Source organism: Bos indicus, chromosome 5 (assembly GCF_029378745.1).
Source record: "Bos indicus isolate NIAB-ARS_2022 breed Sahiwal x Tharparkar chromosome 5, NIAB-ARS_B.indTharparkar_mat_pri_1.0, whole genome shotgun sequence".
Lineage (NCBI taxonomy): Eukaryota > Metazoa > Chordata > Mammalia > Artiodactyla > Bovidae > Bos > Bos indicus.
In genome coordinates this window covers 109,961,424-109,982,954 of record NC_091764.1, presented here as the reverse complement: position 1 = coordinate 109,982,954, position 21,531 = coordinate 109,961,424, and the positions used below count along the sequence as shown (strand labels likewise).

At 59.1% G+C, this 21,531-nt stretch overlaps 1 protein-coding gene across 2 annotated transcripts; it reads right to left on the bottom strand.

The window, feature by feature from the left end:
* Nucleotides 1-1,220: 1,220 nt before the first annotated feature.
* GGA1 (golgi associated, gamma adaptin ear containing, ARF binding protein 1) lies at nucleotides 1,221-20,601 on the bottom strand. Of its 2 annotated transcripts, none has more exons than XM_019961768.2 (17): nucleotides 20,204-20,601; nucleotides 16,264-16,348; nucleotides 14,914-14,989; nucleotides 13,917-14,015; nucleotides 12,793-12,916; nucleotides 12,281-12,381; nucleotides 11,355-11,435; nucleotides 10,135-10,275; nucleotides 9,974-10,055; nucleotides 8,686-8,793; nucleotides 7,889-8,041; nucleotides 5,035-5,093; nucleotides 4,414-4,580; nucleotides 3,792-3,985; nucleotides 2,615-2,784; nucleotides 2,297-2,407; nucleotides 1,221-2,201 (listed from the first exon to the last, which is right to left on the bottom strand). In XM_019961768.2, the coding sequence occupies exons 1-17, from the start codon at nucleotides 20,244-20,246 to the stop codon at nucleotides 2,091-2,093; spliced, it is 1,905 nt and encodes a 634-aa protein (XP_019817327.2). In that variant the 5' UTR covers nucleotides 20,247-20,601; the 3' UTR covers nucleotides 1,221-2,090. The 2 variants fall into 2 exon arrangements, with proteins under 2 accessions (XP_019817327.2, XP_019817328.2); XM_019961769.2 differs by having other exon boundaries at nucleotides 7,889-7,990.
* Between the last annotated feature and the right edge of the window lie 930 nt (nucleotides 20,602-21,531).

Sequence of the window (21,531 nt, the reverse complement as noted above, 5' to 3'; positions counted from 1 at the left end):
CCTAGAGTGAGTTTCTGGGACCCTAGGGGCATGCTACAGGGAGCAGGGTTTTGTCTCATGTAAAAGAATAACATTCTTCTTATAAGAACATTCCAAGGAGAGATTATCTTTCCGAGGCATCATTTAAGTGTTTAGGCAGACTCCTGCCCAGAGTGTAGGGAGGCGAACGGGAAGGAAGCCAGGAGCCTGAGATCAGGGTGTCTGCAGGCCCAGAGGTGGGATGGTGGTCACATCGAGCAGATCTGACAGGAGGCTCCTGATTGTGAGGAGCTGGAGATGCGGACTCAGAGGCCTTGCTCCCTCTCCTGTGCCGACAGCACGCCCTCCCCGTGGAGAAACCCTTGCCCTGCGCGATTAGTGTTGGCTGGCGCAGAGAAGAGCCCTCATTCGCTGGATGGAAAAGAGCACACAGGCTGGACTGGCCTCCAGCCCTTCCCAGCAGTATCCACAGGACGGTGTTCAGCGCCCAAATTCAGACTTGGGAAACACTGGGTTACACAAAAGTGAAAACTCGAGTCTTCAAAGCAGAACTCCTACCATCTTCTAGGAAAGAGAAGTGGCGAGCAGGCTGCCCCAGATGTCTGCGAGCAGAGCGCGGAGGGCTCCCTACCACGGGGTGCCTTGCAATGGCTCCGCTGCACGTTGGTTGGCTCCCTCAGCTGCCAGTCTCTAAGCCACGCCCCAGGCCGGGACCCCAGCTTCCCAGTGAAGAGAAACACCCCGAAAACACAGGGGGAGTGTGCTATCCCGGGCAATGGCAGGAGGCCCCTGCAGGGAAGAGGCTGCGGTTGGTGGCGCCTGCGCCCTGGGAGCAGCCTCTGGCGAGAGGGAGAAGCTGAGGCAGGGGCCTCGGGTGGTGCTGCACTGCAGCTGTGCTTTCAGGGCTGAACGCACCAAGAGGAAGTCGTGAGTGGCCAGGGGCCTCCCCTTCAGTGTCTGCAGCAGCTGGGGCTCCTAGCAGGCCCAGGCAGCCACTCGCTTCCAGCTGGGATGGCTCTGGGCCCCCCACAGCCCCCCGGGTTCTCTCTGGTGACTCAGCAGTGGCCACAGGCCCCCGAGCAGGGCCTCTTCCGGTGCCGGGATCCGGAGCGGAGAGGAGGGGAACCGTGGCCTTATTTCCCAGGAGAGGCAGAGGAGTCTGCGGGGCAGCCCCCGGGGACCTTGCATGCCTGGATCCTTCCTGACTCCCTCTCTCTCAGAAGGGCCAGAAGAGCAGCTGGTCCAGGAAAATGGACGTTTTATTTCCATAAATACTCCTGCTCTCACTCACGCACCGACCCCACTTCTGCCCATGGATAGGTGGGTGAACAAAGCCCAGTGAATGAAAGAGACACGCAAGAACTCCAGTGTAGGACCTCCCTTGGCCAGGAGCCCGGGAGCCCCCAGCTGTGGGCACCGCCTGGGGCATTACCTTTGGGCCAGCCGTCACATGACCCCCATAGTCCCCCCACCCAGAGGCCTGACAGCAAAGGGGCCAGGCGGGTAGAGTGAGATCCCCAGGAGTGGGGGACAGGTGGGGGGCTCCCCGCACTGGGCCCCCTGAGATGGTGACCACAGGGCCACTCAGAGAGAAAAGCTAAGAGAATCAAACCACAAACCCGAGAGTGCAAAGGGCTGGGGGTGCAGGCGTCACCCCCACAGTCACCCGGTTCCTATGGAGGAGGCCTGAGCTGGTCCCGGCTCCAGCCCGGCCCCAAGTTATGGCTGGGCCTTCCCATAAGGCATAAGAGACAGGCAGGGAGGACCCCTCCCCAGGCTGGGGTCCGGGCTAGGCCTGAGGCCCTGGCCCTTGCCCGACAGCCATGCTTCTCCCCCACGACCCCAAGTCCTTCTGGGGCCGTGTAGGCCCTCCCTGCTCCAGGCTCCCACCTGTGATGACAGTCCCCACCAGTGCAAACCCAGGCCCAGCCTCCTGCTGGGTTTGGCTCCGTAGGGGAGGGGGCAAGGATGGTGGGGGCTGCAGGGGTGAGGGGAGAAGCACCAGACCCAGGGGAATATAGCCGTGGGAACACACCCAGGCGGCCACGGCCTCCACCTAGGCTCGGCAGCAGCCAGTCCAGTGGCCCCTCCTCTCCCCAGCCTTCTCGGTTCTAGAGGCTCCCCCAGGTCTCTGGTGGGGGGAACTGGTCCACGTCCCCCATCTCGTTGTAGGTCTGGTCGCCCATGGTGAAGAGGAGCTTGTAGCGGAGGCGAACCTTCTCCTGAAGCAGAGATGGCGAAGGCAGAGGGTCAGAGCGGGAGAAGAGGCTGCCCCCACCCCATGGCCACACCCTGTCACAGCCGGGCCCCTCATCACCTTCTGGGGGTTGGCAAGGAGCAGGACCTGCGTGATGGCTGAGGGGTGAACGATAGGGTTAAACGCTGGCAGCTCCGTGCCTGAGGGTGGCTGAAGCTTCACCTTCATGACCTGTGGAGGGTCGGAGGGCAGATTGGGGACAGCCAGCCCTGGCTTCTTGTCCCCAGTCCCTCAGGAACAAAGCCAACCTCCTGTGAGCTCCACCCTGAGGGCCCCAGGGCCCTGCCCTTGGGTTCCCTTCTACCCCCTGCTCTGGAGAGCTGACTCCACATCCAACCCCACATCACCCTGCTTTGAGGATAGGCACATCCATGTCACCTTGGGGACAGCTGACTGGAAAACGATGTTGCGGATGGGCTGGGGGGCGGTGCTCAGCATGGAAACCACCACCACCAGCACGTCGGAGCGCCCAGGCAGCGGGTCTCGTGCAAAGTGGAAGAGGACCCGGAAGCCATGCTGGTCATACACGGTCACTGGCAAGATGCTGCCTGGCAGGGGAGACGGGGAGAGATTGATGGGGGCAGGGGGCGGAGGCGGGGTGCCAAGCCTGAGCCCAAGCACATCCGATCAGCCCCTCACACCCAGCTGACCTCAGGTGCTCACTGCTCTGCTGGAAATGAATGAAAAGACCCAGACCCAGCGTGCTGCCTTGACCCTGGGCAGCAGTGCAGTCAGGGGTATAGTCTGGGGCCAAGATGGGCAGGTGGACTTCTAGCACGATGGTGGAGGCAGGACGCCCACCCTGGAACTGAGTCCTAGTCGGGCTCACGCAGTGCCGCGTGGCTGCTCCTGGCATGCTGGAGTAGAAGGGCTATGCAGGAGCTGAGGGCACGTTCTCGCTGTGTAGCCCAGGCACAGTCACTCTGTGTCTCTGAGTTCAGGGTCCTCCAGGCTGCTAAGACGCTGGCACCACTAACCAGCTCCCAAGGCCTGCCCTTGTCATCGTGAGCTTACAAGATGGACAGCGCTGAGAAGCCTGGCCGGTCTTCCTGTCTGGTCATAGTCTGGTGCTGTAAGTGGCCCCTCTTTTGCTCGTGGGCAGAAGCACAGGCTTGGACCTGAGTCTTTATCCCTATGGTCTTGGGGAAACCCCCCCCAGACCTCGCTGTGTCCTGGCCCTGCCCTTCCTGGGAAGCGATGCAGGGGCCACCCATGAGAAGTCCCCTGGAGTTTATTTATTCTTTTGGCCATACTGCATGGCTGGTGGGATCTTAGATCAAACCTGGGCCCTTGGCAGTCAAAGTCCAGTAACCACTGGACTGCCAAGGAATTCCCCATCCTGGAGTTTGGAATGCAGTTCTGTGACACTCCAGGACTGATGAGGAAACTGAGTCCTAGGAAGGCGAAGCGTCTTACCCAGAGCCCCCCACCGAGTTGGGCAGGGCTGGGAGGGGAGCCCATCTTCCCACCTGCTGCCCCCGATCTATCTTCCAACAGCACAAGGTGGGGGGAGGAGTGGGGCGCAGGCAGGAAGCCACGCCACTGCCCTACTCACTGGGTTTGATGGACTCCAGAGGCACAGTGATGTTGGCCAGCGAGACCTCGGTGGGCGTGGGCTGCTGCGGAGGCCCGGGGGGCTCAGGGGACACGGTGTGGAGCAGGCCGGTGGCACTGGAGCTGGGCAAGCTGCAGCTGCTTTTATTCTGCAGGTCCCGGAGTGTGAGCCGGGGGGCTGGCTGCTGCTTCTCCCTTATTGGGGGGATGGTACATTGAGAGGTGAATCTTCAGGGCCCAGAAGATGAGGGGCACAGGAACGGCTGGGGTCCTCGTGGTCCCTGACGGCTGGCTCAGATACCCTGTCTCTCTGGCCTTGGTCTCCTTGCCTTGGAGAAGGCAACTCAAGCTCCCCCACCCACCTGGGTTCAGAGCCCTCCTTCCTGGCAGCCCTCTGGGTCTTTCTCAGGGGCCGGCAGGCCTGGGGGAGGGTGTGTGAATGGGGCATGGACCCCGCTCTCATATGTTCCACGCCTGCCCTGGTCACTTCTGTGTCCCCGAGCCCCGGGCAGCACTTGGCGTGCGGTGGTGCTCTGGCCATGCCGTTCACTGACCAAACCGGCACTGGGCCTCTTTTTGCTGGGCCCGGGGTAGGGGAGGGTCTGGGTAGGGCGGACCCTCACCACCGCACTTGCTGGGACTCCGGGGGCAGTGACTGCTGCAGGAGGGTCTTCCCCAGGAGGTCGAGGTCATCCAGGCCACTGCTCGCGGGCGGGGGTGTCTGCGCTGGGGGCCGAATGTCCACACTGGGGGCCGGAGTCGGGGCTGGGGCTTCCGTGCTATCGGACGACTGTTGGGTGTACAAAGGATGCAGGGCGGTGAGGCTGCGCTGAAAAGGTGTCGGGTCACCTGGCGCTGCCCTGAGGCCCCCTTCCCTCCTGGCAGGTGACATCTGGGGAAGCAGCAGCAGAGGAACAGACAACATCCCCACAGGCCTGAGCCCCTGACTCCAGGGCCACTGGTGGCCAAGTCTGATCTGGGGTTCTACTCAAGAAAACATCCCATTTCAAGGACCTCAGAGTCACAAGAAAGGAACGGGAAGCCTCTAGCTCAACCCAAGGGAACCCAAGGCTGAGACCTCAGGGAAAAGCGATGAAAGTTGAGGAGGGGCCCACCCACCTCCCTCCATCCGGAGATGGCTGCCCCCTACCCCCACCGCCCCTGCCCTGGGCCCTCCTGCCCACCTCTCCCGTCCCTGCCCCCTCAGGATGCCTGTCCCAGCTGCCCTGCCCAACCCCTCCTACCTGGAAGCTGTTCCACCCAGCACCATCCAAGCCAGAGAGGGGTGTGGGGTCGCTGAGGCCTACAAAGAAGTGAGAGAGAGGTAAAGGAGCTGGATTTGTGAGCAGAGGCAAGAGGGCTGGGGGGACTCTGTGTCAGGTCAGGGTTTCCTGGCTTCCACCTTCCCCCTGCGCCCTCTCTTCCAAGAGGTTCAGCTCAAAGGGGACAACCCCCTCCCTGTCTCAGCAGAGAGAAGCAGAAACTGAAGATCCCAAGGGCCCATTCTCTGGCCCAAACACACTTCCTCTCTTGCTGCTCAGAGGCCGACTCAACCGCTAAGGTCAGGGTTGAGGTTGCCTTTGTTTGACAGTGGGCAGGTGGGAGCTGGCGTGGGGGGTGGGAGACACTATGTGAGGTCCGTTTTCTCACAGATCCAGGTGGCAGGAGTCAGCATCCTGTGCCCGTCCAATGACTGACTTGATGGATAGATACCCTCTGAGCATCAGAAGGGCGCTGGGCCCAAGCCTGACCGACTCTGAGCAACCCTGGGCTGGGCCGCAGGGGCCCTGGGCACAGCATGCAGATGATGGCCAGGGCAGACATAAAAGGCCTTGTCTGCCCTGGCATGTGCCAAAAGGTTGGCTGATGGGGGCAAAGAAGGCAGTGGTCCCTCTGGAAAGGCCTGCTCATTGCCTGCTGGTCAGTAGAGGGGAGTAGGTCACCAGGCAGTCTGACCTCTGTCTTGTTTGTAGCAAAGCGTGAATAAGACAGTGAGGCTTGGTGTGCTGCAGTCCAAGGGCAGTCACAGAGTTGGACATGACTCAAGTGATGGAACAACGGGCTGATGCGCTACCTGATGGGCAGAAGTAAGGGAGGCCGCAACTGCTGGGCCTCCTCGTCTGGACACGCCTGAGACCAAGGCCAACAGTGGAGACTATCAGCTCCCACACCCTTGAGGCAGGCACTGCAGACATGGGCCTCAATCCTCAGGCGACCTTAAAAGGTGGGTGTAGGCTTCTCACGCCTCCCTTAGGGATGAGGAAGCAGGTGCTCAGAGGGGTTAAGCAACCTGCCCACGGTCACACCACTGGAAAGCCCAGAGTGTGGATGTGACCAGAGCAAGGCCTGAAGACTGGCGTTCAGACAGAGCTCTGCCACTCAGCTGTGACCCCGGGCTGGTGACAACCTTCCTGCGCCTCAGGAGACAACAGCAGCATCTGCCTCTGAGGACTGCTGTCGCTAACGAATCGGACAATTCAGATGCAAAGGAGCTGGGACACCCTCCCTGGCAGACGGGAAGCCTGTGCTGCCTGCCCCACCCCCACCCCGCACCCTTCCTGCCACAGAAAACCGTTCAGGACGAGCCCCCTTTGTGGTCCCAGGCTTCCTCCACTGCCCCGAGCAGGGGGGAGCTGGGCGGCTGCTGCCCTGCCACGTCGGGTTCTGGTTCCCACATTTTCTTCACTTTGAGCAGCAAGCAGAGGAAGCTGGAGGCTCAGGGCTCTGCCGTGACAGCGGGGACAGGAAGTGCCGAGCACACACACAGCCTCTCACCCGGAGGTGGCTTCCCCAAAGCCGCTGGCTAGGGGTGGGGTGGGGGCTGGGCTCACACACCCACCACCAGGTCAGGTAGCTGCCGCCCAGTGCTGCTCAGTTCTCTCAGAGTCTCCCCCAGCTCCGAAGGCAAAGGGGGCGGGTGGTGGGATTCTGATGCAGGCCTCAGGACGCCCTGTGGTCAGAGCCTCCCAGGGAAGGGGTGCTGGCTGACCGGCCCGCAGAGGAGACTTCGACCTGGTCTGCTGTCCCCCTCCGCACTCTAAGTCCTCGCTTCCCTGTCCTGGCTGATGGCCGAGCCAGAGCAGCAGAGAGGCTCCCGGGGAGGCTTCAGAATCGGAGGGTCTCACCCAAAGCCCGTGGCCCTTTGGACAAGAGGCTCAGCTTTGGGAGCCTGGCTCTGGCATCTGTAAACCAGGGGTGCTGGCCTCACTGTGTCCTGGGCTGAGGGGAGCGGGGCTAAGACAGCAGCGTGGTGTGTCAGGGGTGCCCCCACTGGGACCCCGGCCCTCCATCGCTTCTTGGAGTCCGTCAGGTGTGGGTTTTACCTCAGAACCAATTCAGGAGAACTCAGTCTGACTCGGCTTCCAAGTCACTTTCCTAACATATCCTCTGAGACCCCTGTGACAGGGTAAGGTCTCCTGTGACAGAGCCCGACCACCTACCTCTATTTTGTCACAACATCAGGGCCACTGTGAGGAGATGGCTACTAGGCTCTCGTGCTTCAGTGCTCTCAGATGGGGCGGCTGCCCCTGAAAGTTGGGAACTTGAAAACTGTGTGCCCGGCTGGGTGCCCCTGCTCTGCCCCAGGGTTGAGCCCGTTTCCCCGCCAGGCTCAGGAGCCCCAACCCCTCCTGTAGTGACTGCAGGCCTGGTCTGGGACCAGTGGGGGTCACAGAGCTCAGCTTTCCTGGAGCTTCTAGTGCTCAGAGCCTAGAGCTCCCCTCCTCTTCCTCTCAGGGGTGAAGAGATTGCTGATTTTTGCCTGGGTAGCTCCCAATTCTAGGCTCTAACCTGCTGTAGGGAAGTCCCTTTGTTTTCCCTTAGGCTGCCAGAGCCTAGGTGTGGCTGGCTTATCAGAGGTGGGGCCAGCCTCACCCCAGACAGTAGGACCTGGCGGGATCTCCTTCCTTTCTCTGAGCCTCAGCCTCCTCAGCTGTGAAATGGGCCTGATGCCCCTCCCCCATTCTCCAGAGGACTCAGGAGGAGGAGGAACAGGCTGACCTGACCACACTCTGAAAGCTGCCTTATGTGCCGGGGTATCACCCCCGACCTGCAGCTGAGCCTGCCCTACTCCGGGCCCGGCCCCAGCCCCTTCCTCACCCAGAGACATGAGCTCATCATCAAGCAGGGACACTGAGGTGCTGGGCTGCTCCGGGCTGGCCTGGTCGCCAGGGCGGGTGGGCACAGCTGGGTAGGTGGCGCCTGTCGGAGGGAGATCCAGGCCTGAGAGGTCCAGAAGGGCCGAGGTGCTCCCTGGGGTGGGGAAGGAGAGTCAGGCCAGCCCCGGGTGGAGGACATGCAGAGTCCCTGGGGTCGGGGAGCAGCAAGCTCCCCTCCTGGCCACATTACCCTTGCCTGGGATCTGCTTGCCAGGCCCCTTCTTTGGCACGTGGTGTCCCTTCTGCACAGAACGTACTTCCTGCTTCCCTCATAGTTGGCGGATTGCCTCTCGTCCTTTAAAGCCCTTCTTAGACTCCACTGTTTCTGGGCAGTGCCCCCCAGCCTCTCCCAGCAGGGCCCGTTCTAGCCTCCCCTGGCTGTCGCTTTACCCGGAGTGGAGCTGAGCTGCAATGCTTATGTGTCAAGCCCTCCCTGTGCACTTCTGATAATCAAACTAAGCCTTGGGATGTCATCCAGGCCCATACAAGAGGCGTCAGATTTGTCAAATGAAAGGGAGGCCCTCTTTCCCCAGCCTGTCCTTGCCAGACCCTCAGCCCCCTCCCCTCTGCCCCGCATCCAGACTTCCTCCCCTGCAGCTGCAGGCTTGGCACAGACTCCTCCCCCAGCTCTCCCAGTGGGGGCCTCCCTCATCTTAAGGGGCCACTGAGCTCTGGGACCAGTGCCCCACCCTGGATTCTGGCCGGTGGGCCCTCCCAGCTCTCCCGCCACCTCCTCACCGGGGATAGAGGCAGCGGTGGCTTCGCCGTTGACCTCCTCGCCCCGCACCAGCTGCTTGTACAGGTTGATGACCTGGGTAAGGTTGTCGTTGGCTTGCAGGATCTCCGCTGGAACAGGCAGAAGGGGAGGGGCTGGGCTGAAGGACTGTGGGGGCCTCTGGGGGAGGTGGGGAGGATGCCCCACATGCATCCCAAGCCTAGTGGGAGGGGCGTGGGGCTTGGGGACAGCCCATCCTGACTCCTCTGCCTCAGGCACCCCGTGACTCTCATCCAGCCTCCGGGCTGCCCCCTGCCAGCCCCTCAACACAGACGCAGGCCCTGGTCTCCAGGCCCCCACACTGGCCCTGCTGTCTGGAAACCCCTGGATCTCCACACGGCTTCACCCTTTCCTGCTTTCCAGTCTTTACCCACGTCACCTCAGGGAGGCCCTCCCTCACCCCCGGCCCCACACCCCAGTTCCTTCCCTGCTCTTCTCCATGCCCCTTACCACCGCCCAACAAACTGCCGGGCTCACACCCTCAGGCTCCTGTGTCATGGGATAAGAGCTCCTGGGGGATTTGGCTGTTTACTTGGGTCACTGCCATAGCCCCGGGCCTAGAACCGCGTCTGCCGCAAGCCGGGTCCTCCGGGGCAGGGCTGAGGGGGGCTGAGGGCCGAGCCTCCTGGCTGCACCAGGGACTTGGCATGCGGGGGGCGCTCAGGGGAGGCTATGAATGGGGCTGAGATGGTAGCAGACCACTGCCGGGAGGCACGGCTCGTGTGGGGGCACAGAACAAGGATGAGACCCTTACATGTGGCCACGGGGCCCAGCCATGGAGGCGCTCAGGGAAGGCCATGAATGGGGCTGAGATGGTAGCAGACCACTGCCGGGAGGCACGGCTCGTGTGGGGGCACAGAACAAGGATGAGACCCTTACGTGTGGCCGCGGGGCCCAGCTGTGGAGGTGCTCAGGCCTGAGGGACTTGCTCTTGGTTTCAAGCTCACCCTTACCAGGAGGCAGCGTCTGGAGGGAGAGCCTCCAGTCCTCCCTGGCTCTGCCACCACTCTGATGATCTGGACAGGCCACTTCCCTCCCTGAACCCCAGCTGTGAAAAAGGAACAATTCCCCCTCCTGTGCAGCTTACAGGCAGTAAACGAGATGTCTGCCAAGGGGGGGCTTGGCCCATAGTTTCTCAGGGTCAGCCCCTCAGCTTCGCTTCCTTCTTCCTCAAAGTGGAGAAACCCAAGATCACTGCTGGAGAAGGGAGGGGGGGCCCCCTAGTGGTAGCTCCTTCTAACTGCAGCTCACCTAAGGCCTCGTCGTTGTCCTCCGTGTCACTGGCCAGTCGGAAAAGGGTGGGCCGCATGCGCTCACAGCGCTGGTACAATTCCTGGGGGCAGCAGGGCGAGCAGGTCAGGCCGGCGGGGGCACTGGGGCGGGGGGGGGGGGCGGGGGGGGGGGCGGCGCACCTTCATGAGGTCCTCGCTGCTCCGGGCCGCCGCGCCACCCTGGCTGTGGTTCATCACCATCTCGGTCAGCAGCTTCACGTTGTTGTTCACCTCCTCGATGGCGCTCGCCCGCTTCGAGATCTTCTCCATTCGCTTCTGGTCCTGGGGAGGCATTGGCAAACAGCCCCGGAGAGCCCGGGTCAGGCCCGGACCTGAGCCAGGATGCTGCCCCCCACCACCCTGGAGGCGCCCGATGGGTGTGGGATCAGCCCCTGCAAAGAGCCCCTTGGGCCCTGGACAGGGCACTCTGGTCCAAGAAGCCCTTGGCCCACCCTGTGTTCACTTTTCCTCTCCTCTCGCCAAGGCTCTAGACGCACAAGCTCATCAGAATCTCCAGGGGTGGCCCAGGGATCTTTGAGTCCAACACATTTGCCAGGTGATGCTGGAGGCCTGGGGTCTAGATCCACACCTGTGGTTCTACAAGACCCTCCCGCTCCGTCTGTCCCTTGAAAGGAGGTGCCTGTACTTGAGAGGGAAAGGGAACCTGAGTGGTCACCAACAGAGAAACTAGTGCCAGGACCCCGTGAGGTGTCTGTCGGTGTGTGGCAAGTGGGGGGAGCTCATGGCCTTGAAAGGCTGCTGCAGAAGGGACCCTGCTATCCTGCACCCACTCTGCTCACCCCACACGCTTCTTCCTTGTGGAATGAAAGGTGGGCTTGTGCTGTGCTGTCTGATACGGTCGCCCTCCTTGAAAGGGGCTGCCCTGACTTTCTCTGGGTTGTCAGAGCACATAGCTTACCCTAAGATAGCCCAGAATGTCTGCCTCTGTGTGTCTGGACTGCATTCTTTTGATGACTTACTCTTATCAATAAAAAAGATTTCAGCATGCACCCCCAACACAGGTACACGTCCTTATGAAATACATGTATATTCTTCCTTCTCTGTTTACATACTCTATCTTAAGTACAGTAAGAGCTAATTTCCTTCTAACTTTTATAGAAGAGGTAGTCAGTCTCACAGAAGCCAGCGCAGGTCAGCTCGGCTGCTGGGAAATGCTTTCTTCTGCACTTACTGACCCTGGCTCTGCCCACAGGGTCCCCTGACTCAGTCAGCCCTTTCTGTGCTGTCACGGCCCTTTAGCTGGGTCACTGCAGAGTTCCACACATATACACAGCTCCCCTCGGTGGCCCAGCTCAACATCCCCTCCCGCCACCTCCTTGAGCCCTGGGCTCGGCTATTACCTCCTGCACCATCTCCTTGATGAGTTTGTTGGCTGCTCGGAGGTCCTCGGGGTGGGAGCTCTTCAGCAGGCGGGCCAGCATCTGCGGAGAGAGAGGGACCCGCTGTGACGGCACTCTCTGGGCCTGGGGTCCTGTGCTGGCTCCTTTTCCTGGAGGTGGGACGTGAGTAAGTCACTAAGCTCTCGATGGGGTGGCAAGGACCTACTGACAGTGGGGACTTCCCTGGCCGTCCAGGGGTTAAGACTCCACTCTCCTGCTGCATGGGGTGTGGGTTCGATCCCTGGTCAGGGAGCTAAGATGCCACATGCTGTAGAGGCCGATGAAATAAAATAAATGAATCCTATGTTGTTTTTTTTAAAGAATCTACTAACATCTTAATCTTACGTGGTGGCCGTGGGACAAGTGCCACACTGCATGTAAGTGCTTTCCACAGTGCCCAGCAGAAATAAGTTCTCCACAAATGCTGTGAAAAATTACATTAATGTTGCTAGAGAATTCTTCTGGAAGGAAGTACAGGAAACTCAACAGCAGGTACCCTCTGGGACTAGACTGGGTAGAGAGGAGCTTTTTTTTATCTTACCTCTGGGCTGTTTTAAGTTCTTGCCCATGAGCACATGCTTCTTTAACAAAAAGCTAGCAAAATTACTGCTGAGAGTCACAGACATAAAGACAGGCAACCTGCTGATCAGCCTGTGAAATGCCCTCAGACCAACCCCCGGCCGCCAGGCTCAGGCCTGTGTGTACTAAGCGCAGGGCACCGCGCGGGCAGCATCACCACGCGTAAGGGCTTAACACCTGGCGCCTGCACCCGCCACACAGCCGTGCTTAGTGCAAGCCTCTGATCCAAGGACAGTGCCACCATGGGCTGGGATCCGCTGACCCTCAAGGGGCCTGGGGTCCTCCTCTGGCCCTCCCTGAAGCCTCACCTTGGATTTCTCCTCATCTTCAAAGATCACATTCTTCGGCCGTGGTGGAGGAACGGGAAAGGTGGCATCATCTGGCAGCTTGGGGTCGGCCTTCACAATCCCTGCAGTGGGGAGACTGTCTGTCTCGGGGCTAGGGCGGGGCGGGGTATGGGGGGCAGGCAAGGGTAGGAGGGAGCGTGGAGGCAGGCTTTCTCCAGCACGCTGGTGCTGCCTTTCCGGGTCAAGGCCTGCTCCTGAACTACCACGCCAAGCAGCAGCCGGCACAGGGTGTACTTAGGAGCCTCTATTTTGAGACCATTCCATGGGGGGCCACTCTCTGAGGGGAAGGCTGACTCAAACCCATCTTCTCTGCAGCCCATCTGGCCTCAGTCAGAGCCATAATGAGGCCCCACTGACTCTGTGGTCTTGAGCAGTTAAAAGGCACACCCATGATCTTGCTGACAGGGCCCTGAAGCTGCTGGAGCCCCAGGGCAGAGCAGAGACGGTGGTCACCCCCACCTCTGGGGCCTCACCCTGCTTCTTCAGCATCTGGTAGGCTTCTGCAATCTTCACCTCCTCGGGGAGGCCAACCGTCCAGCTGTAGAGAAGCTCCAGGATCTTGTTCTTCACCTTCTCTGATGTCCGAGAACCTAGGTACTTCAGGGACCGGGGGGAGAGGAAGCTTTGCATTGGCTGGCCTCACTCACTGCAGCCCCAACCCCAGCCCAAACCTGGCTGCCTTCCCAGGACTCCCTCCAAAACCTCAGCCTACAGGACCCTCATGTCCCACCTGACCAGCCCGGCAGAGCTCCAGGCCCTGCCGCTCCCAAGCTGAGATGGCCCTGGGCGTCCCAGTCCCCTACCTGTTCAGTAAGGTGACAGCAGAGAGACAGCACTGGGGACGCAGAGCTGAAAGGCCCAGAGCCCAGCATCTACTCACGGTTGGCTCATGGAACCCCTAACATTGTGACCTCAGGGAGGAGGAGCTACCAGGCTTCTGGCTGACCAGGGAAGGAGCAGGTGTGGGACCGTTTGGCCCCAGGCCCCATTCAGTTTCCCAGCAGTACACTCGGCTGAGGGAACTAGCTTTCACACTGATCAACTCCTGAGAACAGCTACTGGGTCATTCAGCTGCTCGGGCCAAGGGACGGGCCTGGGTGAGGACGGGCGAAAGGGGTGGGCTCTCACACACCCAAGAAGAGGCACCAAACCTGTTCGTGCCCTACGGGAGGACTCTGGGGCCTCAGATCTGAGGCTTCAGGAGGCCACTTTTGTAAGTGGGGACAGGGACACCCTCCACTAGACACCTAGTGGGGGCACCAGGGCACCCCACCCTGGTGCCCAGACCTGCCACGGCTAGGTCTGCAGGGAGAGAGCTCAGACCTGAGCAGCCCACACTGGGGAAGCTGTTCTTTCATTGCAGTCATTTCTCCCTATGTGCCGAGCTGCTCCAGAGTCAGCCAGCCACCGGGCAGCCTGGAACATTCTTCCTAGAAGCCCAGCTGTCCTGGATTCAGCTGTGTGAAGGAGACCTTGAGAAAGGGTCTGTGTGTGCTGGGTCAGGAGGAGGGCAGTCACCCTCCTCTCTCGATCTGGGATCCTCGCTGTTCAACCCCCCATGACAGCACAGGTCTGAGCATATGATAGAGGCACCCACCTTGGGAGACACGACCTTGATAAGCTCGTTGAGGAAGCGGAACTTGCCCACCTCGTCGTGGAACCTTTTGCCGCAGCTCTTCATGCATGTTTCCAGCACCTGGGGGGGAAGGTGTGAGGTACGGGGGCCCCTGGGTGGGTCAGAGGAGGCAGCCTCTCTCCCACACCTCAGCCAGGGCCCAAAAGTCCAGAGACCAGCAGTGAGAAGGGAGAAAATGACTTGAGAAAAAAAAGGATTCTGAGGTTCAGAGACCCCTGAGATTGATCACCACCCCTGGAACACAGGGCCGGGCCACTCTGAGAGCCTGGTGACACCCAACTCACATCACTAACTTAGTCCCTCCATGGCCTGGCCACATCTGAGTACCACTTGTAAATTACTTTCTCACTATTTTCCTTTGATGGTTTTTTGGAAATGTAAATAGGCACCATCAACCTCAGCCTCATCCTAAGCCATACATATGTGAGAACTAACACGTGAGGAGAGGAAAAAAAAACACCGAAACCCTAACATGTTAAAACAAACACCGGACTATTAAAAGGGTGCCTGGGGTCCTGTGTCTGGAGGCCATCAACAGGCTGGCCTTGTCGGGCTCCGCAATGATCCGGGAGCTCTATAAACACGGAGACTCCTGGATGCATGTACTACAGGTGTTCTGTCAGCAGGGCTGGAGTGGGGCCCGGATTCAGCCTCCAGAAGATCTGAGGGACAGCCGGAGCTGGGAATCCCCGGACCAGGTGACCGAGGGCTTCCTCCCTGCAAGAGGCCTAACTGTGCAGGGTCTGGGGTGGGAGGCCAGCCCATTGGTTCACTGGTTGCCATAGGGCGCTCAAAGGCTGGCACACACCCTTATTTAGGCCATCTTGGCTCAATTCCCTTGGGCTCTAAAGAGGAGCCTGATGGGACCCCAAAAACCTCAGTCTCCCCCCCCACCCCACCCCTGGTGCCATCCACATGGTCAGGAGACAGATGGCACTGTGTTTCTCCTTCTCCTCACCGTCAGGGCCTGGACTGCCTCCCACTCCTGCGGGGACTGGATCTTGTGGGCCAACAGCCGGGTGGCAAGTGGAGGCCTGCGGGAAAGGAAGAGCAAAGAGCCAGACTAGTCACAGAGCCCCAGGCACCCTGAGAGTGCTGCCACTCTTCCCCCTGGCCCTGGAGTCTGCAGAGGCTCCTGCAGGGCATGCGAAAAGGCCCAGCTCCCTCTTCGGACTGACTAGGGCCAGAGACTCTGGCACAACAGAGCAGGGCCAGGCAGGGCGCGCAGGGCGGCAACCTTTGAAAGGGACGAGCTCAGCTCCTTGGCTGGCTTTACTGAGAACTATGACCTGCATATCCTTGGGTGGCTGTACAGACAAGTACTGAGGCAGGGGCCCAGCCAGGGAGCAGAACACAACAATGTGCCCAGAACATTCTGCCGGGAGAATGTGACATCACCTACCCGATCCTAACACAGACATGCCCACGGTCTACAGGGGCCCAGCCAGGGAGCAGGACGCGACAATGTGCCCAGAACATTCTGCTGGGAGAATGTGACATCACCTACCAGATCCTAACTGTCACCAGTGACAGCAACAGCTAACACGTACTGAGTGGTTAATGTGCAAGGCGACTCACCTCCATTTTCCTGCCTAAGCCCCTAAGAGCCCCCTGAAGCAGGCAGCACTATCACCCCCACTTTACAGTCGCAGAGATGGAGGCTCAGAGGCATCCAGTACTCACCCAGGCAACCCCCTAACTGAAGGGATGGGACTCGGGCCCGAGCAGCTGGTGTGGGGACCACGCACGTCAGGGTCCACATGGCATCCTGAGTGGAGCGCCTGCACTTGTGGGGGTGCAGCGGAGGTGAAGCACGCTGGGCTGTGCTCCCAACTTCAGCACTGCCTGGGAACCCGCTAACAACGTCCCCCCTCAAGGTCCCTGCTGAGTGGTCTAGTCCAAGCCTGGACGCACCACCAACGGACAGTTCTGACAAGCACACCATGTGGGTTTCATGCGGGCAGTTCAGGCTCTGCCTTGAGCAAAGGGTACCCCAACTGGGGAGCATGCAGTTCTCCGGCAGTTTCTCCCCAAACAAGCCTGGGCACGAGTCAGGCAGCCTGGAGCCTCGTCAGGTCTGTGAGATCTTAGGGCAACTGCTGAGTTCCCTGAGCCTCAGTTTCTTCACCTGTAAAATGGGTCCAGTAAAATGGGTCCAGGCACAGAGTGCCTGATGCCATCATTAATCTGGGAGCTCATTAAGAATGCAAACCGAGTCTCAAGCCACCCTCATGTCTGCCCAAGGCTGGGTCTGGAGGGTGCATGGCAGGTGCTGAGCACGTGAGCAAAGGACAGGGAAGTCACCTACCCCTCAAAGTCCTCGTTGAGCTGCTCACAGAAGCCGTTGATGCTGGCCCAGTTCAGCTCCTTGTTCAGGGGGTTTGTGGCTCTGTCTGGAGAACAGAGGGCTAGTGTGACCTGGTGAAAGGATACCCCTGCCTCTTTCAGCTCCTGCCCTGGGGTACGACTGAGCACACGGAAAGGCCTCTCCTTGACTCCCTGCCCCAACAGCCCCAAGACCCCAGCACTGACGTCCATCAGGTCAGAGCACAGAGGGCCTGCTGGCCGCTGGCTTCCCCTCACAGCCTCTCCCCAAAGGGCCCCATGTCGAGAGAGTGCTCAGGGGCTGCTCCCTTACTGTCACTTCTGCTGTAAGCCTCTCCGCCTGTCTAACCACACCTCCTCTGATTCTGCTCCTAAAATGTCCCCATAATTCTCACGGAATTCACTCTCAGAGGAGATCTAGAGGTATGGGAAAAACAGCCGTAGTTCCAAACGCAAGGAGCTTCGCAGCTGGGAAGTGGGCCAAGGGCAGCTAGGTTCTCAGTACAAGGCGACAGAGGGAGGCAAAAGGGTCATGGGAACTGGGAACCAGGGGAGGGGACTCAGGGGAGGCTGCCCGGAGGGGCAGCACAAGAGGGAGTACCAGGCTGGGGAGGACATGACTTGGAACAGCTCAAGGGCTGCATGTGAGAAGAGCCGTGGATAATAGCCCAGGGCAAGGCATGAGGGGCGTGATAAGGAGCACAGCTCAGGTATGCCTCCTCCCAATCTAAGGTCACACCTGCCCGGGGGGCAGCACTGGCAAGGCAGTGTGCGCCTGTGTCCCCCCAGACCTGACCCTCATCGCGAGCCCAAGTCTGCTACTGCATCGCATCGCAGCCGTTTATGTACACGTCGGTCTCCCCCCAGTAAATGAGTGAATGAACATGGGCTTGGCGGCAGGCTGGCAGGGAGAGGTTCTGGGGGAATTCAAATCCAGAGTGGGTAGTGGCTAGGAGAGGGCAAACAGGAAGGGGTGGTAAACAAGGCCAGACAGAACCGCCTGACCCCCCCCAGTGTCGGTCAAACAACAATTAAAGATAAACAAGATCCTATTGTAGAACACAGGAAACCACATTCAACATCCTGGGATAAACCATAATGAAAAGGAATATAAAAAAGAATGTATATATGTGTAGAACTGAGTCACTGTGCCATACAGCAGAAATGAACACAACGCTGTGTATCAACTATACTGCAATAAAATGAAAAAAAAAACAACCAAAAAAACCACACAAAAAAACTATTAAGTAAGTCACATAACTTTCCCGAACCTCCATTTCCCCATTTGTAAAGTTGCGGCGAAATAAGGAATGATTTGGGATGACAACATACTCCACCCAGGGGGAGCGGCGGGGGCAGCCAGAGCTGGATCTCTGTCACCTCCCAGCCTGTCCAGGTCAGTTCTGCCCCAGCCTGAGGACTGAGTGGGGGCTGTGGAGGGAACAGCCCAGGAGGTGGGACACAGGAGCTGTGGCCAGGGACAGGCTGGGGACTCGGAGTGTGGCGCCTGCCTATTTGGGGTCCTGTGCTGTGGCGGGAGGCCTGGTGCCCTAGGGTCTCAGAGCCTGGCAACCAATCATTCAATTCATATTTATTCAATAAATATTTTGAGTGTGGGACTGTGGCAGTGAACACAACCCCCATCCTCCTGGAACTCAACAGCTCAGCATAGGAAACACTGACTGCTCAGACAAGCCACCAAACAGGGTGCTGTACACTGCTGCAGAGTGCTGTTAGGAAAAACAGATCATCAAAAAAAAAAAAATGGAAAAGAAACTCAGAGCAGAGAGACGGTATAGACAGCGTGTGTGTATTAGTGGGGGTTGCTGCTCTCTGGGATGGCCCTCAGAGGTCCAGCTGAGCAGAGACCTCAATGAAGCATTTTCCCTGTGCACACGTCTGTTCTTGGAGCCCTGCAGAGCCCTCCACTCCCTGGGAGAAACGAAGCCCCTGCTGACCACTCAGGAATGCCAGAAATAGCTGCCTCCCCGCTCCCATCAACTCTGCCTCCCAGTCCTGCAACAGGGACGGAGCCTGGGTAACATCAGTCTGCAGTTAGAAAGATAGCATGGGGCTGGATATTGCCTACTTAGTGACACCCAGCTGGAGGAACCTAAAACAGGAAGTCTCTTAAAGTGCCAAGAGACACGTGAGTCTGAGTGAGTTCCAGAGTCTGCTCCTAAGTCAGAAGCCAGGGAGGACGAAGCAGTGGCATCATGGGACATCTCTGCATCTGGTTCAGAGCAAGGGCCTCTGGGTCCAAGGAGATCTGATCAACCTCTCTGGGCCTGGCCCTCAACTCCCAGCCCTCCTAGCTCTACCTGGGGGGAGCACTTCCCCCAGCAGGCCTCAGGGCAGAACACCCAGGGAAGGAGATGTTTCACAACAGGGTGTGACTCCACTCTGTCACTCTACAGTGTTGACAATGTCATATTTTACCCAACAAAGACTACTCTCACCCCCAATCACTGCAAGAAAAGAGCTTACAATTTCGCCATGGCACCAACAGGAAGAAACAGAGAAAACACCCTCAGCTCCAGTCTCTCAGAGTCCAGCCTACTGCTCAGATCAAACCCCTTGGCCTCTCAGTAATCGTCCACTGTTGCTAAACCTGATACCATTCTGTATCACCCACAGCTCAAGGCCTGTGTCTGGTCAGATCTGTCTGTCAGGGCCCTGCTCATCCCCCACCCCCAAGTGATTGTGGAGACCTAGACCCTTGTGGCATTCCAGAACCGTCTCGATGGCCGCTGAGTGCTTCCTTTCCATGCCTGCCCCCTCCACTGGCCAGACTGACTGTGAAACATCACTGGAGACGGTGTGGTTCTGAGACCAACCTCCAGATTCAACGCTGCACAAGACTGGCTTAAAAGGGGATGTCCATAATTCCAAATCACCCTGTGCGGCTCCCTGGTGTGCCTGGGACCGAAGGGCTGAGCTGAGGGTTGACCCAGAGGCTTCCCTGCAGCCCTGGTGCAGAGGTGAGTGGAAAGGAAGAGAGCTGTCACTAGTCCAGGGAGAAGCAAGCCGTGCTCTGAGGAGCACAGTCCAGAGTGGGTTACGAGAGGCGAGGACCTTCTGCAGTGTGAGATGGGGAGGTCAGGTGGACCATGTAGGGGGCCAGCACTCAGAAGCCGAAGGAGTGGGGAGCTGGGTCTGAGGAGACACAGGGAGGGATGCACGGGCCTTTGGAGCAAACTCGGTGAGAGGCAGGAAAGGAGTTTGTGGTGGCGGTGCAGAAATCTGAGGGATTGGACGAAGGGTAGTGATACAGAGCTTGAAATTTCTTCTGGAGTTTGAGACGGGGACCCTCCCAAGCCTGTGGAGTTCAGGGGTTTCTATGTGGCCAGAACTTGGGGTTCCATGGGTTAGTGGGTCCTACCTTCCTGGGTGGGGAAACAACCAAATCTGAGTTGCAAGCTCAAGGAACAGATAGGAGGGAGTTCCATCACGCACCGCCAGAAAGTGGAGGATTCGGGGCTTTAAGGGGAACAGGGGTCCCTCCCTCCTGGGTGTATGGTGAAGCCCTCGGGGACGCTCGCCTGCTCCCTCCCGGGGTCCAGGGAATGACTTGGGTGTCCGCTCCGCGGATAAGTCTGGGCCCGAGGAGGTTATAGGCTGCGGTCTCCATCCCGGGAGTTCTGGGCGCCGAGCTGGGGGCAGCTCACTCGGCCCCGGGGGTCGAGGCCCAGGAATCGGAAGGATGGGTGGCACTTGATCCCACTGCGGGTCCATGCAGCTGGTGGGGGTCTCCCTTCTTCACCCCAGGATCTAAGGTATGGGTTTTGGGACACCGCCCCTCACCGGGCCGGGGGCGGAGCGTGAGGAGGGGGCGCCCTGTACCCCGCCCCCGTCGGGAAGGGGACCGCCTAATGCCCCCGGTTCCGGTTCCGGTCCGGCCCGCGCCCCTCCCGGACACTCACTGATTCGCGCCTCCAGAGTCTCCGGCTCCATCGCGGGCTCCATCGGCCACAGGCCCCCAGCCTCGGCACCGCCCCCCGCCCCCCGCCGCTCTCGCGGGACCTCCTTGGCACCGCCCTCCGCCGATTAAAGGGGCAACGTCCGTCCCGACGAGCCGGAGCGGCGCGCCAGAGCATTCGGCACCATAGACATGAAGACGGGCTTGCCTAGAGCGTCATCTGTTCTTCCAACCCCTCCAAGCGGCGTTAATGTCGCGAGAGCGACTCGCCTCCTGCCTTGTTCAGAGCGCTCGGAAACAAGAGAAAGCCGAGGGACTCGGGACTGTGGGCTGCACCATGGAAACCCTGCGGGACGCTCTAAATCGCCGTGCGTCACGGAGATGCCTATGACCGCTTCCGGAAGAACGTTCTGGGGCCATGTTTCTGAGGGGCTCTGAAGTCACTTCCGGATCCCTGAGCGGATATTCCGTTTAGCTGCAGAAGTGGGGAGGGGGCCCTTAAAAGGGCAACGGCACCTTGGCTGCTGTGAAAATGACGTTTGAGTGCTTATAGTGTTCCAAGCACTGTTTTTAAGTATTGTTTAATGATTTGCTATTTTTCACAACGTGAACCAGATAGTTTGTCTGAGATCACACAAGTGGCAGAGCCTGAACCCTGTACTATCTCCTGCATCCATTCTGCAATCAGTTCATGCACTGTTTATTCGTCTTGTTCTGGGACAGGCGCCGAAACAGAAAGAGAAGGCCAGATATTACACGTGATGGGGGAAGCCCAGGGATAATGGCAACATAGGAGGGACCCCTACCCTAAACTGGGGCGGGGATAGGGGATTGCGGGACGTGTGTGTGTGTGTGGGGGGGGGGCTGTTTTGTCAGGAGGTTTCACAGAGAAGGTGATATTTAGCTGGAAGACAGAATTCTCCCAGTAAACCTGGTGTGGAAAGGTACTCCAGGTGAGGGGAACCAAACATTTCAGGATTCACAGGATAGAAAGAGGATGATGAGGTCAAATAATTCAAAATAGTTTAATGCGGCTCCAGAGGTTGTTGGCCTGGAAATAGGCCGGGGCAAGATCACGCAGTTCCTGCGTTTAGCTTTTTTTCTTGTTAACTATGCTGGGGGTGTCGTTAAAGACTTTAAACGAGTGGTGATGACAAAGTCAGGCTTTTGTTTTAGAAAGGTCCAGGCGCAACAGTGAGCGAAAGACAGTGACGGGTGCTGGGCTGAAATCAAGGAGGGCGGAATGAACAGACTTCTAGGCTCGGTGACTTTTCTGCCGTTTCTCCATCACAGACCCTCTTCATCTGTTTTTTCCCACCCGCGGCCGGAGGG

What these genes read in the sequence shown, in the direction of transcription:
- GGA1 (XM_019961768.2), bottom strand. Translation starts at nt 20,246, where the DNA reads ATGGAGCCCGCGATGGAGCCGGAGACTCTGGAGGCGCGAATCA. An exon ending in GCAGCGAGGACCTCATGAAG is followed by an intron (nt 10,056 to 10,134) that starts GTGCGCCGCCCC and finishes TGCTGCCCCCAG; the next exon opens with GAATTGTACCAGCGCTGTGA. An exon ending in TGATGAGCTCATGTCTCTGG is followed by an intron (nt 5,094 to 7,888) that starts GTGAGGAAGGGG and finishes ACTTCTTTGTAG; the next exon opens with GCCTCAGCGACCCCACACCC.